An 18,219-nucleotide genomic window follows, 5' to 3' on the forward strand; every position below is an offset into this window, starting at 1 on the left:
AACTACATAATGTAACACTACAGGCATATAGCAGGAATACAACTATCCTTCCTACAAGTGGACCTCGCATTGACAATAAGCAGCTCACCATGGGTCATATCTTTTCGAGTGTTGGAACTACAAAATACTTCATTGATTAGAATTCATAGATTTTACATGTCAAAGTGCTTAATGCATTTATTCATTAGCCAGCACTGTGCATAAAGTTTGCACTTGAAAAACAAGTGACTAATACAGGCAACATGAAATCTAAAATCTTCCACTGTGAGAAAACTTTTGCATGAAATGGCAATATGAAAACATATTCATCACATTCTCTTATTTGTAACTGTCACTCTTGACTGAGCACAATGCATCACAAGCATTCCACAGAGTGAATTTGGCCCACTATCAGCCATATCAACTATAAACAGAACTGAAAGTACATGAGGTAAAGATGTTTCCTTTTTTTTTTCAACAGAGATACAGTAATGCTTTTATATTGTAAGTCCCAAATCTGTGTGTGAATTAAATATTTGTAAATAATCAAATTAGACAGCTGTGCCATAATAATGTGTTTGTTACGAAATGCTACATCCCACAAGACTAATTCTGTAATACAATGTATATCACAATTCATGGATGTTTCTTTTCCTACAGCCTTAGTAATGAACCATTTCATTCACCTGCGCCCTCCAATTACATTTCTAAGTCCAGAATTCACTTAGTTGTTGCTACATGTTGTAGGAAGGGCAAGCCTCGTTAAGCCTTGTGGTTGTGAAAAGGTAACTTTTGTGAACAAAGCATGCATAAAATTTGAATACATTACCGAATAGAGATTCATTGGATTGCTTCCTACACAGAGACAGTTGGCAAACACCTGCACACTTGAAGACCAAGAAAAAATTCACATACTGTACGTTTTCTGAGTGTTATGTGCCCATAACCAGCACAAGCGAATCATGCACATTTATAAAGTTTTTAAAACACAAGACAGTGTCTCTTGTGTAGCCTGGCGCATGAACTATTAAAGAAAAATACATAATATGCGACCCTGCATTACAAAACCAACAAAAAGTTGCCAGACATGGATATGTAGTTAAGGGCAAATTTTAAAAGAGCTGACTTTCAAGCTTTAAAATGATATATTTACCTCAATTCAAATCTACACTCCTTACCAATCTAAATATTGGAAAGAGAGCACACACTCTGAAATACTATGTACTGAGAAAAGAGTATCTGAAGTATGATATGGTCCATTGAAGCACTTGATCTTACCAAGTTGTTCTAGCTGTGCAAAGAATGGGACAAAAAACAGGATGTAAAATGCCTTAGCAACAACAATTAAGAGATGACAAAATTAAACTGAAATTAAGCAAAGACCATGGCACATGAAGAGCTAAATGCTGAAACAAAACAAAGCAGCTGAGTTGGTTTACCCTGGTGTGCGCAAAATGCTTTGAATGCATTATCTCTGTGAACTGGAAACCCCACTCACCAAATTATCAGGTAATTCATTATAACAAGGTTATTGGATCCAGCCAATCTACCTTGTATTCTGGACCATCGTTTCCGCACCCCAGGAACACGCCCACTAATGTAAACTGTATGAACATTTATACAACACAATAGTAATGATGAACAGGAAATGGGAAAGTACATGTACAAAGGGGAACAGGAAAGCACTAAGAGTATTGCACACACACACACAAATTTTATTTTCAACACATCAAATGCTTTAGATTCGCAAATAATCATGTTGTGCAGAAAGGACTTGCTTTTCATTGTGTCCTTGTCCACTAACCCAATGGGAGCTCAGATAATATGAAGTACACACGTATATGGCACTAATCACTGTGAATAGTCACTTTACAGAACTAGATTACTACAAGCGTGCAGTGATAATGCAAATTATATTTAGGATCAAAAATTTATCCTCTAGTAATTGGTTAAAAGAGCTTCACGTGATTGTAGGTATTCTCAGCTATATCAGAATGTTGGCATGTTTGACACCATGCATGGAATACTATTTGCAAAATGATGTCACTTCTGTGATGTACTTGATGACATTTGGCAAATAGAAAATAGTGTACTATTTGCAAAACGATGTCACAAAGCAATTCTGAAATTGTGCACAGCTTTTTACCATCACTATGTGAACTGTAACAATTTCTAACATTTAACGTCACAAAGCAGTTCTGACATTGTGCACTACTGCTTCTTAGGTCAGTGTAGGGTTCCTTCACAACAGCGCATCTACCACATGGCTTCTCGCCTCACATTTTTTCCCCCCTTCTTTTGTTCAAATTTTTGATCCAAAATATACAACAAATATACTTTGCTAATTTCAAGTTTCTGTTAAAAACTATAGGCTTTGGTGCCTCCAAAAAGAATTATTCTGTGAGGGGCACACCCTCAAAGTGAATAGTTCTTATGGAGTCACCTCTGCCATAGTTTTAACCAGAAACTCTCAAGCCAAAGTATATTTGTATACTATTACTAAAGAGAGTGTTTACTCAACAGTAGTCTGCTGGTTTTGAAATGGTGTGTGATTCTTCCCACTGCTTGGTTCAGAGCTTAAAATTTTCTTTGTTATGTCTGCACAAATTTTTCTTTGTAGTTTTCTCTCTTTTTGTCCAAAATTTATCTCTCAATAAAAGAACTTCCAATTTTCATAGGTTAACAAGTAATGGTTTATGGGCACCTGATGATTTACTGTAAAAGTGGATATCTTCGCGCGACTAATTGTTCACGCTTAGCCAGACGAAAAGAGTTTCACATGTTTTCAATTCCGCGGAATCAAGACATCAACCACTGGAACATACGGCATGCAAAAATATTCGCGTGCTGTTATCTTCACGCTTGTTTTTGGTAGTGCGAAATGAGTGAAAATTTCAACACCGCGAAAATTTCCACTTTTACAGTACCTCATCATATACAGATTCTCATATCCAACCTCACTATAATGGGACTCCCCTGAATTACAGGAGCCACAGCTTGTACGAGTTGAAGATTGCTTTGATAGGCACCTGTGCATGATATCACATCGAGAACATGCTGAGGAGCACAGCATATAGACGTCCAACAACTTCGATAAATGCAACTGCAATGTTAATAACCATAATCCCAAAGCTATCAGAGTGCTGCAATAGTGTAGATACAATTGTAATGGTTAAGCTGCTTCTAAAGTTTCATATTAAAGAAGGCCTTGCATTCATTGGTTTAACCACACAAATGCAAGAGAGGGAGAGCGAGAGCAGAAAAAAAAAGGAAAGGAACGGAACAAAAGCAAGAAATTATACAGGATTAATCTAATAGGTGAACACTTTCGGGATGAATACACACACAAAAAAAAATTATAATATGTGACCGCCCAGCTCAAACCCCACAAAAAGTAGGCCAACATTAATTTCCACTTTTTGACATAAAAAGAGTAAGCCGTAAGCTTGAAAATGATACTTGACTTACATAACATTGATTAACATTAGAGAGAGTTAGGAGGTGCAGTTTCATAGAAATGGGAGAAGTCACTCAGGCATGCTGTACAGAAGAATCAATAGAAATATTCTATTTCCAATAGAAAGCAGGACTTGTCAAAAAACATATATAGTCCAGACAAACTGCTAATACCTCAATCTTGGTTTGTTTGAAGCTACATTTGTACCAATGTTTCACAATCTGGGACTTTTGTAGGTTTCAAGCTGGACGGTCACATATATGAGATATAACACAGCATTGCTTCATCTAAGTGGAACCAAAATGAATGGTCACATAGAGGTCTCATTACATACAGTAATTGAGCTGAGATAGTACTGGTCAGATTGCCACTGGTGATGTTCTCTTCACTCCAGCAAAGGTCAACCTCCATAGAACTTGGGTTTGATTACAAGAGAGTCAGCATCTGGAAAATCAAATACATAAAAATATTGTCAAAACTAGAAATGTCTTTATGGCAACTGGTATGCCTCCACCATATCTCACATTTTTTCCAGTAGGTCTACAGAACTTCTTGTGAGATGATGTGAGATGACCATTTCACATAATTGGCCAAAAAAGAATTGAAATGAGATGTTTGTCACTAATGTGTTGGGTGTTTACTTTCCTAGAACTAATGTGTGTTTCATTTGGATGGATGGCTAAATTAAGGGAGCATTGCCAAGTACATTGTATTCAGAAATATAAGCATTTTCATGAGACCCATGACCCTTACACTTTGACCCAATGGCCCACAATTCTTCAAATGATCACTAACTGGTAAAATCTATGGCCCAAAACTTTTCCTTCAGGCATTGCATAGACTTATGGGGGAAATTGTGAAATTTGAAGGATTTGACCTTCACCTTTGGCATTTGACCTTGAGAATGTGCACCCAAAAGCTGGTAGATACAACTATATTCACTCATACATGCATATGCCATGTTTCATTGGGAAAGGGGGCGCGTGCCCCCCCCATTTTTTTTTTTGCAACCCCCCCCATTTTTTTTTTTGCAACCCCCCCCCCCCCCCCATCATCTATCATTAAACATTACAGAGTGTGTGTTTAGTTTTGTTTTTAAATTTTACTGGTTGTCACAAGTAGAGGTGAAAACTGCATTCATTTTTTTCTTCTTCTTTAGGAAAATTTTATTGGCAGTACAACTTTGTAACAGCAGCTGTACAGGTGTTACGCATACTTACTGTATTAGACAATGCCGGATGTGCAAACTCTTTACAAATGTTCCTCTCACTAAAACGCATCTAAAGAAGACATGCAAATTAAGTGTCCTATACTATAATACTCGAAGTTGTTGTTGTCGCGGCCTTATGTATTTCCTGTTTTATTTCGGCGTTGCTGGTTTCTCTATCTCCTCCCGAGCCGTCGGCTCCGGGCAGTTGCGACCGGTGCCGTCGGCCGCAGGAGAGTATCCTACATCGAATGGCGTGGGTTTCGTCCCCTCTCCGCCCCCGTGTCGACGTCGAGGACGAAAAAGAAAAATTAATTAGCTACATGCATAATGCATTTTTGTGCGTGACGAAAGAGCCGAGCGTTTCAATATTCACGGCACCTGCGCTGGCCTCCTGCTTTCTCGATCTTCCATCTTTTAGCTTGCAGAGACACTGGGGGATACTAAAGATGATGGTGCAGCGAAATCTCTGACATCTTCCGGCGGACGCGCACGCACACACACAATGTACCTCGCAGAACTCTATACACACTCTACACTGTGTGTATATAGTTCTGTGATGTGCCTTTGCCTCCGCCTGTTACGTGTACTGAATGTATTGACGATGGTTTCACGAATCTGTGTGTGCGTGACATGGACTACAAGGGTATTTACGTACAGTTCGCCATTATTGGCGTCCCCAAATGAAAACAACGAACGTTGGTTATGTAATTGTATTTTGCACATCTGCAGAATACTATATGCAGCTCAGGTACGTCATTTAGTTTGCTCGCCGTTTGCTCTCAAGTCCGGTGTCATTGTACGCAGACTGTTTAGGACGCGGCTAAATATATTTGCCGATCGTACCCTTACATATCAGATTACACGCGCAGCTGTGTCCATTCGTTTACTGCAGAGCTGCTGTAATCATACATATTCATAAGATGAGCGGACGTAGAGGAAAACCTCGCTTTGCCGACCGCCTATTTTTAAAATTGCAAGTGGAAATAGAATGTGTGGTTCTATGGTCTATCAAACCAAGTTTTGGTGACAAAAAAAGAGGGAGCAAATGAAGACGAATGCAGTGATGTATATATTCTTCTTTCTTCCATAACATGGGAAAAATATTAAAGAAAAAAAATACGAGGTCGTGAGAACCTACTCCCACGGGTGCCTATTAAACCTGATGACTATGATCTCCCCCTCCCCAAATAATAACAATGATGATAATAATAATAATGATAAGGATAATGATAATAATGATATAATAATAACAATAATAGGAGCAATAATTGTAGGCCTAATATTAATTATGATAATGTACAATCTGAAGCAGATGTAGTTCTATATTGATATGATATATCAAGCCAAGTTTTGGTGATTAAAAACAACAAGGAGGGAGCAAAATTATGAAGACGAAAATATCTTATTTTTCTCTCATAACGTGGGGAAAAGAAACATGAAAAAAAAAACACAAAACAAACCGAGGCCTTGAGACCAGCCGTGGATTCCCGCGGGTGCCCGCGTGGATGCAAGAGCAGGGGGTAATCAAAGTCATAGTGTTAATATCTTCCCGTTTCAACGGGAACAACCTGTGGGCAGAACTTTCGGGGAATCTCATTTGCGTTTTTGGTAATTTTTCCCTGAATGTTTTTGTTTTTTGCCCTGCGGAGGTGGAAATGTGTGTGTGCGTGAGGGGGGGGGGGGGAGGGGTGAGGGGCAACAAGACAACTGTTGGACTTCAACGGGTGCAAATAACCCCTCGAAACTCAAGTTCTATAATAAAAGCAAGTAGTGGCGGGAATGATCCCTACCAATGGACCGGATCGCCTGGCATATACTACAAAAATGTATTATAAAATTTCTGGGAAGGGTGGTCATTTAGAAGACAGCACAATTAACGAAAGAATGAGAAGACTTTTCTTTTTATTTCTTCAATAAAAATGTGCAAAATCGTATTATGAGAAAAAAAAATCAAACCCCTCAGACCCGTGGATTTCCACGGGTGCTGCTAGTTTGCTATAATTACAGCGGAATTTCAATGCTGTAGGTCAGTTTGTCAATGGGCTTGACACATGTACTGGGTATCCATTATATCTTTTGTGCATTGTACAGCATATGTCCAGCAAAGTTCATAGGTATGTGCCATGTCCCAAGTGATAGGTAAAGCAAGGCTTACACTGACTGTATTGTATTTGTCAACGGGCACTTCGTTCTTCGCTTTCATCCACACAACATCTGATTTTGGTTGCTGATATTCAGTTGCCCCCAAGTTGCATATAAATCGTCCTTCAAACTTATATCTGCCTGCCATCGCAAGTAATGGTGGTTGTAATCTTATTTGTCAAGCCATGCTTTGAAGCCAAGATTCTTTCAATCTCTGTCATTTACAACTGGAGTTGTGAGTTCAGCTCGAATGAAAAAGTCACGCACAGTGGTAAGTTCAACATGAATTTTATAAGACTTTGACAGTATCTTAAATATAACTGCTTTTAAGGCAGTAAGCATGGTTATGAATTGATAATGACCAGTTTATGTATTTATCAATTATACGTTTGGTTATAATTCCTGTATTGATACTCTGTGATATTTTGTTTAGAAGACTGGATGGGTTTATTCACACACTGATATTCTAATCAGCTTTTAAACGAAGCCAATTTGATGAATTGGTGACGGTTTTTAGAGTGTAAATCTATCTAAATGTACATGGACTGAATGGTGACTGTGTGTGCATGTGTGTGCATGTGGATTATTAATGTGAATGTAGAAGAAACTTACAGGGTCATGAAATGAAGAATAAAGTTATGGAAGAACTCTTGGTTAAGTAGCAGTAATTGTTCGGATCAAACTCAAAGTCGCTTTTTACCTAAAAGATGTCACACCAGAGACAATTGGGGCCTCATCCATGAACTTTTATTCCAAGTTATAGTGCATTTGTATATATGCCTGCATGCAAGAGTGTAGTGGTCCCTGAGTACATAATAACCAGGTTACATTTTTTCAATTCATTTAAAAATCCCTACGATTTAATATACGTGCTCAGTCTGGAGGTTTGTAAAACCCGCGCGACGTTCGGAATTGTATATTTATTTTCAACAATATTCCTGTTCGACAAAGTATGAGTACTGCACAGGAAAGAACAATGCAGTAAACAGTTGTTTGCAACCCCATTTTCAGTGTGTAAGTCCATTTGTTCTGTTGACTATCCAAGCAATCAGTTTTCCTTTTTATTTAAATCATTGTCGGCCCTCACCAGGGCTGTGACACTGGTGTTGTCCTGAATCAAAGAAACATTCATTATATGTTTTATTGATTATGGTATGTTGCATAACTCACATTGCTGGTGAATGAGGTAGTTCAGGATGAGTCCAAAGAAAGGTCTCTTCTCATCATCTTCCATCTCAGGCTCTTCTCCATCCTGGCTGGCCACATCATCTCTACTTGACTCATGCTTGCTAGTTACCTGTGGTTCATAATACCTGTATAAATTATATTATATAAGTCCAGTTAGCTATGCCTATGCAAATGAATATTCGCATGCATTAGTCTGTAAGAATGTCTGTGTAGCTGACATTAGGAAGTAGAAAATATTTTTTGTCAGAGCACATTGCTAGTTCACGAAAATTAGATGGTGCCCCATATGGAGGGCTACAATTTCTTGCAGTGGGCACTTTTCATTCCCTGCGGGCAAAACTGGCTTATATACCTAACCAAACTGAATTGCATCTGCATACTAGAAAACTGCAGAAAGTGTTTTGTTTCATTTTCTTTCTTTTTTTATCTTGAGGCAATCTTGCGGGCATCTAAATTCCTGTGTTTCTCTAAGGCTTTCATCCCACTGCTTTCCTACATGACAAGTAGGCTGCAAACAATATTATGTTATGCCATTCTCTCTAAAATAAGTTTTTGATTCAAGAGGTAATAATCCTGTTCACATGTATACATCACACACAGGCAAGCAAAGAAAATGGCAAACAATACAACTGTGACAGTATACATGGCTACAAAAGCATGAAACTTGTAGGCTAGACTACCAAATTGACAGTTGTGTCAAAATTAAATACCGCATTAAGTGCTCCTGGGGTACTATTACATGAGATGTCATCTTCAGCAATCACAATACCACACTCACACAAAATGTACACACACAGACACACAATAGGCTGTGTTAAAATGTGCCTTAAACTGGCGGCTATTATGAGTCCAACTTTGTCAGATTCATACTTCCACCATAGCTTACGCAGCATCAACCACACACAGCTGTATCCGCTGTTTTATCCCATTGAGGAGGAGTCCAGAGCGTACTCGGGCAAGTGTCTATAGATGGGAAATGCATGTCGTAGCAAAATCAGCCCATCCTTAATGAGTTAATGTGGCCATGGCCAGCTGGTAGACTGTGCTCTCTCTGGCCAGATGAAGCACTGACACTTTTGCTCCTAAAATGAAAAAGCTGTATTGGCCAACTATTGATGGAACTCTATCCGCTGTGAAGGTCATCTCATAACCCATTTATACACAACATCTGGCCAAGGAGCGTTCTTGAAGTGCGACTTATGCCCCTCCGAGACTGTTCATTCAGAAAATCACCACTCCATGAGACCACTCGCAAAGTGGCTGAGAGGGGCATAACTATCACAGTGATGTTCAAGTGTGCAGGAACTTCTAACATACAAACTGTATGCACAATGCACACCACATTCTACTTCATGAGCGCTCTAAAAATTTGTGATCATTTATACAGAGTTTAGAGCGCTTCAGGAGTGCTCCTGAGCCTAGCCTCAAGAAGGGCAAACTTTAGAGCACTCACGGGCCAAATTGTCTGTTCATTCAGAAGTCAGAGAGGTTAAGGAGTGCTTCTGGAGTGCTCTTAAAGCCCTGTATAATTGGGGTATTAGGTCTTGTAATTACAAAAAAAAAAGGAGACTGAAAAAGAGACAGCACCAGACTCCTGACTTCTCACATAATTTTGATTACAATCATGTATGAGGTCAAAGCTGTGTCCTTGGACATCAACTCTTCACTCACGTACCAGTTCTTGTATTTGTGTTTCCAAACACAAACTCAAATGAACACTATAGCCATATTGAAGTAATTATGCTACAATAATCAATAATCAATAATCTTGCTGGTGGAGGTCTGTGCTCTCCAAGTGCTTTTCTAGTTTTGTGTTATCATAATTTCCATCAGTTATTACTGCTGAAAAGACCAAATCAATTTCAACTCACCATCCAAGATGTGCACGACAATGAGGGCAAGAGATGATCTTCCACGAATAGCCCTCAAACCATGTATCTTGTTCATACAGCTAAATGAGAGGTAAAGACAAAGATACACTGTTTATCATTAGAATAATTGACTTGGGTAATTAACTTTTGTCACACAGCTGCATCTTTCTTGACACTTCCTTAAATGTTGAATTTAAAAGTTTTCTACAGTTAGACTTCATTTTCCTGCCAGTACCCATTATCAACACCCCTTTATGAAAAACTGAGGCAAACTTTGCATCAGCAATTTGTGCAGCAGAATTGGCAATATTCCTCTGGCAACTACTAAAAACTACTAGTACTTTGTCCAAAGAAGCCTATTTCCTTCAAAAAATGAGGATCTTATATCTCATCATGACAAAAGATATTAATCAAGTACAGAAATTTATTGGATATATTCCAATTTATTTTACCTTCTGTATTGAACAAATTACATTCCTTACCTGTGGTTGCTTTGTGACATGAGCCTTTGAAGTTGTGATAACCTCAAAACTTCTCCCTGCACGAAACAAATTTAGAGTGGCTAGGAATTAGCGTGCACTCCAAACCTCCAATTCAACGAGCTGTGCTGCATATGAAGCCTTGCTGTATGACTATGAGTAATTTAACCATATTTGCAACTCTGAAACACAGTACATGTAGCATAAAAAGGGGGGGGGGGGGAGCAGCTAGTAGTACTATCCAAGGTAGGACTTCACTGCACTGTCTGTTGAAAAGTTATGTAATCATTCTTCATTCAATCACTATGACTCTTGATTGCAAAAAATTTACCCATTCATGAAATTGTCCTTCAAGTCCCAGTTTATTAAATATTACACTGGCAAGATACAGTCTGAGAGCATTTCAAGAATGGTGAATAATCATTTAGTGTCTTTTGTTAATTTATTAAAGGCACAGCGACTCAAGGTTCAATTCCTGCACAATAGAGAGGTTCATTTAATTTTGAGAGATAAGAGAAAATCAGTCAATACACAAGTAAAAGTTTTATATTTGTCGGTGGATTCGCCCATGGTAATGCTAAATTACATTAAAGTTGTCTTTGGCTCCCAGATCAGGTGTCCCTTTCAAGGTTTACAATTTAAATCACCTTCCTAGTGGCTGCTCAATCTATACTCAAGCTTTACATGAGAAATCCCTTGAGTCAGTGAATTTGCACTCCATTTATTCATTGTTTGAAGGAGTAGTTTGCTACAAGGCATACCATGTGGGTTTCTAAGCAGCTGAATAAGAACATTCTCCTTGCCAAGGATGGTGTCATTCCTCTGCCCCAGGGCCTGTGGACTGGACACCCTCACAAAATCTGTTGATGCTGCCACCTCATGGCCACATGTACGGCAGAGAAGATGCTCTGGTTGAAAAAGACAAATAGTTATTAACTAGCAGGACAGTAAATGGAATGTTGAAAAATACATAGGAATCTACATGTTCTGCATTCAAGTGTGAGATAGAGTAAGGACCACATGATCATGTGGATGTTTGTGGAAGTGTGGGCTTTCATGAAAATAGGGCGTTGATTGCTATTGTACACCAGGGCAATATATTTCCATTCGAAGCTTCTTTTTTTTCATAACTGAAAAGATCAATTGTGACCCAGAATCAAAAAAACCAACACAAAATCAGCAAACATGGGATGTTTAGTTGAGGGTATTATCTGAAAGAGCAGATTTCACACTTTAAAATGATGCACAACTCAATTCAAATGGACCCTCCTATTAAACCTACCTATATCTTGAAAAGAATGCATACACTCTTAAGAGTGTACTGAGAAAAGAGGCTCTGAAGTATGGGGTACAGGGTCTTTATTACAAAAGTGTCTCAATCTCACCAAGCTGTGCTCTGTGCATTGAATGGGGGACACACAAAAACAGGATGTAACAACAATGAAGGGATTATCAGATTAAGCTGAAATTCAGCATGCTCTATCAAAACAAGTCATTCTATCCACAATACCAACTTTCAGAGCAGTAGCAGTTCTTTCAAAGCAGTTCTCAAAGTTATTTGAGCTGGAAGTGAAAAGTGTGAGATTGGTTTTTAAAGAATTAATAGAGGCCTCTACGACAAACTTAATGACACTTTTATATTTCAAAAAAGTGTTCTAGAAAAACTGCTTAACACAAAATTTTCCATTCGTTTTATGATCCCAAATTTTAGAGTAATGTAGAAGAATTGCTCTTTCAAAAAATATGAAAACTCAAGATTGACTAGGTTGACCTGTTTCACCTACTTTGAGTCCTAATGTAAAATCAGGGCGTGCGACTTTTTGATTTTGTGATGATGGTCACAATTACATCACACTTCTCTAGGAATACATGTACATGTGTATACATGTTGTTGCTGTTTTTCCTAATTACTGTAAAACAAGAAAGTTTCACCTGCATGGAACCTTCACAAATTATGCAAGGATTCACAAAAGTAGAATGGACGTGAAAGTGTTGTCTACACAATGCATTGAATGACAGTGGCAATTCATGAAAGCAGTTTCATGCTGCAGAAAAGGTCATTAAGAAGGTTATGTTTCTGAAGTATTTCACATTTTCAGTTTCATTCACCATTATTGTGGTGGGAAGCACTCTTTTCAAACATTATTACAATGTTGGTGGTTGAATTACTAATAAATTTCAGGAGGAAGCAGAATCTATGTGTGTAGGAGATCTGTAAGTAGAATGGATCTAGTAGGCCTACACTATGGTAAATCTTATAGGGGCCTACCAGTACTGAGGACTGTAGGTTCAGGTGCTGAAGCACCGCTCATCCATTGTGGTATATGTAGTGTACCAGGTAGACTGCAGTGCGCGAGGCAAGGGTGAGCATGCGTGAGGGGGCTGTTCACCCTTACTATTAGTAACCAAGGCAGAAATATCTCTTGCTCTGTTTTAAAGCTAGTTGTCCTACTAACAATGTTAGACAGAAAAATCTGTCTGTCTCTCCTCCATATATTTAGAAGGAGCAGTCTCCCCAGAACATAATCCCCGACGACAAGATACAGACCGATCTTTCTTCGGTCAAAGCTAGTAGATTTAGTAGCACTAGACTAGTGCTTGCTGGCTAGTTGTGTCTTTGTGAGGCCCCGCTCCTGAAGCCTGTTTCCTGTGTTGCTACTCACTGATCTGTATGTGAATAGAGTCTCTAAGAGATCAGTTTAGTGGGTCTACTAAGTATTACTATATTAGTAGTAAATTCACACACTGTCACTGCCCTGACACTGCACTGATCAGCATGGTGAATGCTAACTGCAACTGCGTTCCGGTCCCACAGTAAACTGTGTGGAGGAGCTCGGCAAGGGTTCCATATGCACCCCCCCCCCCCCTTATGCGTTATGTATAAGTAATGTGACTAAGTTAAGATGGCTTTGGGATTAAGATTAGAGTTTAGATCTACTCAGGTTAGGATTAGGGTTAGAGTTAGGGTAACATTGATCTCGGTGTCCTAGGGTAATGCGGACCTCAGAGGAAGCTCATAGTGGGGTTAGGCCTATGGGATTACATACAAGGAACTCTTTCCAGGAGCACCCCCGGGTTAGGTGAATTACTATAACTGCGACCAGCCCGAACATGAACTCCCACAGTATAACTGTGTTACGGAGCGCCCCGGCCCTAACAAAAAAGTCCTGTGGTACTCCCTGTGGTACTTGTCGGTACCACACAATGTACCACACACTTGTAATGTTACCACAGGAACTGTGTGGTACTGTACCACAGGCTTGTAGGGTACTCCCTGTAGTACTTGTCAGTACCACACAATGTACCACATAAATAAATGTTACCGCAGGAACTGTGTGGTACTGTTTTACAGGCTCATGTGGTACTCCCTGTGGTACTGGTTGGTACCACACAATGTACCACACAAATATGTGTTAACACAAGAACTGTGTGGTACTGTGTCACAGGCTCGTGTGGTACTCTGGGATGTACCACAGGGCAGTACCACAGGACATTACCACAGGAAAGTTCCACAGGACAGTGCCACAGGACAGTATACACACAAATTGTTCTGTGGTATTTTGGGACGTATACCACACAACAGTACCACAGGACAGTACCACATGAATTGTCCTGTGGTATTTTGGGACGTACCACAGGAGAGTACAACAGGAAAGTACCACAGGATAGTACCACAGGACAGTACCACACGACTTGTTCTGTGGTATTTTAGGACGTACCACAGGAGAGTACCACAGGGCAGTTCCACAGGACAGTACCACAGGAAAGTACCACAGGATAATACCACAGGACAGTACCACAGGAATTGTCCTGTGGTATTTTGGGACGTACCACAGGACAGTACCACAGGATAGTACCACAGGACAGTACCTCACGACTTGTCCTGTGGTATTTTGGGACGTACCACAGGACAGTACCACAGGGCAGTACCACAGGACAGTACCACAGGACAGTACCACAGGATAGTACCACAGGACAGTACCACACGACTTGTCCTGTGGTATTTTGGGACGTACCACAGGGCAGTACCACAGGACAGTACCACAGGAAAGTACCACAGGATAGTACCACAGGACAGTACGACAGGAATTCCTGTGGTAATTTTCGATGTATACCACAGGAGAGTACCACAGGAACTGTCCAAAATCCCACAGGAAAATCATGATATGGTGCTATTCCACACAGAAGTACCACACAGCAAATTAAATTCGTAAGTACCACAGACAAATGCTACAGGATATTCTTTTTTTTTCTTAACATTTTATACCAGAGGACTATCACATGTGCATCAGGAGAATATCACACAGCAGTACCACACAGGAGTACCACACTGGAAAATTGTAAGGCAGAATCAACTGAAATTTATAACAAAAATACAAACAAAAAAGCACATATTAATATTCCTCAATTAATTGATAGATGAGTTATGCTGTGAATTATGACAATTGATTTGCCATTACCTATCATGTCCTATACTCCTACAGTATTACCTATTTAGTGAAAGTGCTGATGTAAAGCATGAGAAATTTCATAAGGACTTCTGTGGTACTCCTGTGGTACTCCTGTGGTACTCCTGTGGTACAAATTTTTACATAGCTCATGAATATTCATAAAAAGCACTCTAGATTTTAGAAAATACATATATGACTTTAAAAGTCAAAGTATTAATGATGGAACTTACTTTGAACTTTATGAAAGATTGTCTAATTATGTTATGTTATTCCCAATATCATAGATATTGTTATGAAAGTGTAATTTCATATCTTGATAATAAAGTATAATCGAGTTAGTAACCATGCCTTAATGCTTTACGGATAGACGGCCATATATATATGTACTGATAGGGTTGATGGCTACCTAGGAATAGAATATGACTATATAGATCTATTATAGGACTAGATTGGCACTTGGCCATTAGACTCTCGTTTGAGGTTATATGTTAGGAGTAGGATAGGTTATTAAGTAGGGCCATGTTTGTCCTGAAATCAATCACTCACCTATCAGGAATATTCCTTGAAATGTGGCTAAAAGTCTCCCAGATTTTTTTTTTCGATCTATCCTGTGTGGTACTCTCCTGTGGTACCATGGAAATGCTGTGTGGTACTGCCCTGTGGTAATGCTGTGTGGTAATGATCGACCTGTGGTACTGTCCTGTGGTACTGTCCCAAAATACCACAGGACAGTTCCTCGTGTGGTACTGTTCTGTGGTACTAGTCCTGTGGTACTGCCCTGTGGTACGTCCCAAAATACCACAGGAATTCCTGTGGTACTGCCCTGTGGTACGTCCCAAAATACCACAGGAATTCCTGTGGTACTGTCCTGTGGTACTGTTCTGTGGTACTGGTCCTGTGGTACTTTCCTGTGGTACTACCCTGTGGTACGTCCCAAAATACCACAGGAATTCCTGTGGTACTGTCCTGTGGTATGTCCCAAAATACCACAGGACAATTCCTGTGGTACTGTCCTGTGGTACTGTCCTGTGGTACTGTCCTGTGGTAATTACCACAGGAGTACCACAGGACTTTTTCGTAAGGGGGGGTTCGTGAATTACATGGAAATGAGTGACTCAGTGCTACTTCTTCTTCTTTTTCTTCTTCAAAATAACAGAAGTCTACTCCTCTACTAACTGCGAAACACAGCCCGAACGCCTAACGCGAACAGTACAAAACCGTGTATGATTGAGGGTACCACCTATCAGCACCCTAAGGATTGGCAACTTGTTTATTCAATAAGTTCGCCTCAGTTTTGCCTCAAATATGCCGTAAATACTGCAGTTTTAAATCCCGTGACCGTTCTGTTGATTCCGAATCTCCGTTGTAAAATATGCCATTTTAGTGTGTGCGATGCATTTTCTTCGCCCGGCTTATAAACCTCACAATTGGCACCCCCTCTCTCCATAGGTAATACACGTAAATTTCACAGTCATGCGTCGTTATACACTACAGGAATAAGTACAGAGCGGATGTGTAATTGAACCGAGTTTAGTTTGGTTTGTTAGTTTGTTTATGTTTGTTTTTTGTCTCTTCATTTTCAATATTTTCATAGCTAATAAATGACGCTTATCCCGAAACAGCCATGATACGCAGGGTGCCGATGTCAAGGAACCCTGCGATACGTGGTACCCTTAGGCCTTACCATACAAGGACAAGGAGCGCCCCGGGGTTACTCCTCAACGTTCCATCATCAGGAACCAAACGAGCTTCTTAATTCTTCTTCTTTGCTTGAATTCCTCCACTGGCTCCAGTCAGGAGAACTGCCAAAGTTGCAGCAAGTTGTCTAAAATCATATTTTAGTTTGTTTTTAACGAATACTAGAACTTTATCAGTTTATCACTTTAGACAGTTTGTGTCCATGCAATGCAAATATGGACTACGGTGATACTGAGTATACGATACATCCAGTGTATAATTTATCCAACCTACAGCCTATGCTCTGCAGGAAGTAAACAATAGGTGCCTAACGTCTAACGACCTACGTTACATGAAATCCTACGGCTACGGCTAAATTGCCTAATTGCTGTGGTTTTTACTACTAGCTCACTACCAATCACCATACGTCTCATTATCAAATCAAACAAAAGTCACCTTCAAATTCATCATCTGAAGAAACTGTGTAATTAATCATGAAAGAAGACAGGCATAAGAAATACCAGATCTGACACATTGTCAGAGAGGCACATTCGGCACGTCGTCTGCTAATCCTCGTCTCCCGACTCTTCGTGGCCATGTTCTTTTTAACCATGTACGTCCGACGCACAATAGAGGGCGCACAACTACTTTAATAGGAGCCGATTACTTATGATAGGAGTCGATTACTGAATGCACTGTTCCTGCTGATAAGTACAGCTTGGCTCGATTTGTAATTGTGTTTTGTTGAATCGTGGATTCTGTAATACATGTGATTCGATGTATCATGAAATTGTATTGAATATGGAATCAATAAAATATTATGGAAAAACAAAACAAAAATATCCTAATACACGTAATCCTATAACAGTCAAAGCGATTTTTTTTTTCTCCCCACTACTCATTACTGTAAGCTCGTTGATTGCAGTCAAATACTAAGTACAATAGAGTACAGTGCGTAGTATTCCGAACTGGCCAGGGAGGTGTCTCTGACTTGTTATTTATAAATTATTTAACCGATAGGGGATGTCATATTATTGGATGAGGTGAGGATTCAGCCTTTAACTTTTTTCCAAGAGTAAGAAACCATTATTTTGATAAAATGTTAAGAAAACATGATTATTACAATTCTAAGAGGAATTCAGAGTTCATTTGGTGAAATTGGTGTAGAAATGGCTGAGATATCTAAAAAAAAACCAAAAAAACAAACAACCAAGGTAGGCCCATCGGTAAAACACCGATCATAAAAAAGTAGGTCCCACCTTTTATTAGAATTGCTTTGCTTTGGATATCTCATCCATTTCAAAACCAATTTCCACCAAATTAATTAATTTTTGAATTCCTCCAGAATTATATATTTTTCATATTTCATAACAGGTTTCTCATTAACGAAAGCAAGAGAATGTTAAGTAGAGGGGTGAAGGTTAAGGTGTGATATGAGTTCTTCAATATTTGTCTCCCTCTAAATTATTCTAATTAAATTTGATTAATTCTTTAATTCTTTTAATAGTTTAATTCTTTAGTATATGAATTTAATTTAATTATTCTAATAAGAAATTGAGCTGAAGCCTTTTTCTTTCTTTCCTTCTTTTTTTTTTTTATATCAGCCGATGAAACCTGGAAGTGGCGCGAGAAACAAAACAAAAAATGCACGGGGCCTTTTATTGATTGTTTTGCTTTGTTTTGTTTTGTTTTTTGGGGCTTGTCAGCTGATGAAACCCGGAAGTTGAACCAGAAATATTCTTTGCGCCCTCCCCCCCCCCCCCGC

General features: G+C 39.3%; 1 protein-coding gene across 1 annotated transcript; it reads right to left on the minus strand.

The window, feature by feature from the left end:
- Window positions 1-3,356: 3,356 nt before the first annotated feature.
- Window positions 3,357-17,024, minus strand: LOC139713156 (uncharacterized). Its single transcript, XM_071624906.1, has 6 exons — window positions 16,911-17,024; window positions 11,088-11,234; window positions 10,330-10,385; window positions 9,848-9,927; window positions 7,959-8,101; window positions 3,357-3,880 (listed from the first exon to the last, which is right to left on the minus strand). The coding sequence occupies exons 1-6, from the start codon at window positions 16,987-16,989 to the stop codon at window positions 3,837-3,839; spliced, it is 549 nt and encodes a 182-aa protein (XP_071481007.1). The 5' UTR covers window positions 16,990-17,024; the 3' UTR covers window positions 3,357-3,836.
- Window positions 17,025-18,219: the final 1,195 nt, after the last annotated feature.

The sequence above is a fragment of the Diadema antillarum genome, unplaced genomic scaffold, assembly GCF_040938485.1.
Source record: "Diadema antillarum isolate AM-2024a unplaced genomic scaffold, OU_Dant_1.0 seq00001916_RagTag, whole genome shotgun sequence".
In the NCBI taxonomy this organism is placed as follows: Eukaryota; Metazoa; Echinodermata; class Echinoidea; order Diadematoida; family Diadematidae; genus Diadema; species Diadema antillarum.

Coding starts and splice junctions, on each gene's coding strand:
- LOC139713156 (XM_071624906.1), bottom strand. CDS start 16,989: ATGTGTCAGATCTGGTATTTCTTATGCCTGTCTTCTTTCATGATTAAT. Junction 10,386..11,087: donor GCTGCTTAGAAACCCACATG/GTATGCCTTGTA, acceptor TGTTTCGTGCAG/GGAGAAGTTTTGAGGTTATC. Junction 3,881..7,958: donor CTACCTCATTCACCAGCAAT/GTGAGTTATGCA, acceptor TTGATTTTCCAG/ATGCTGACTCTCTTGTAATC.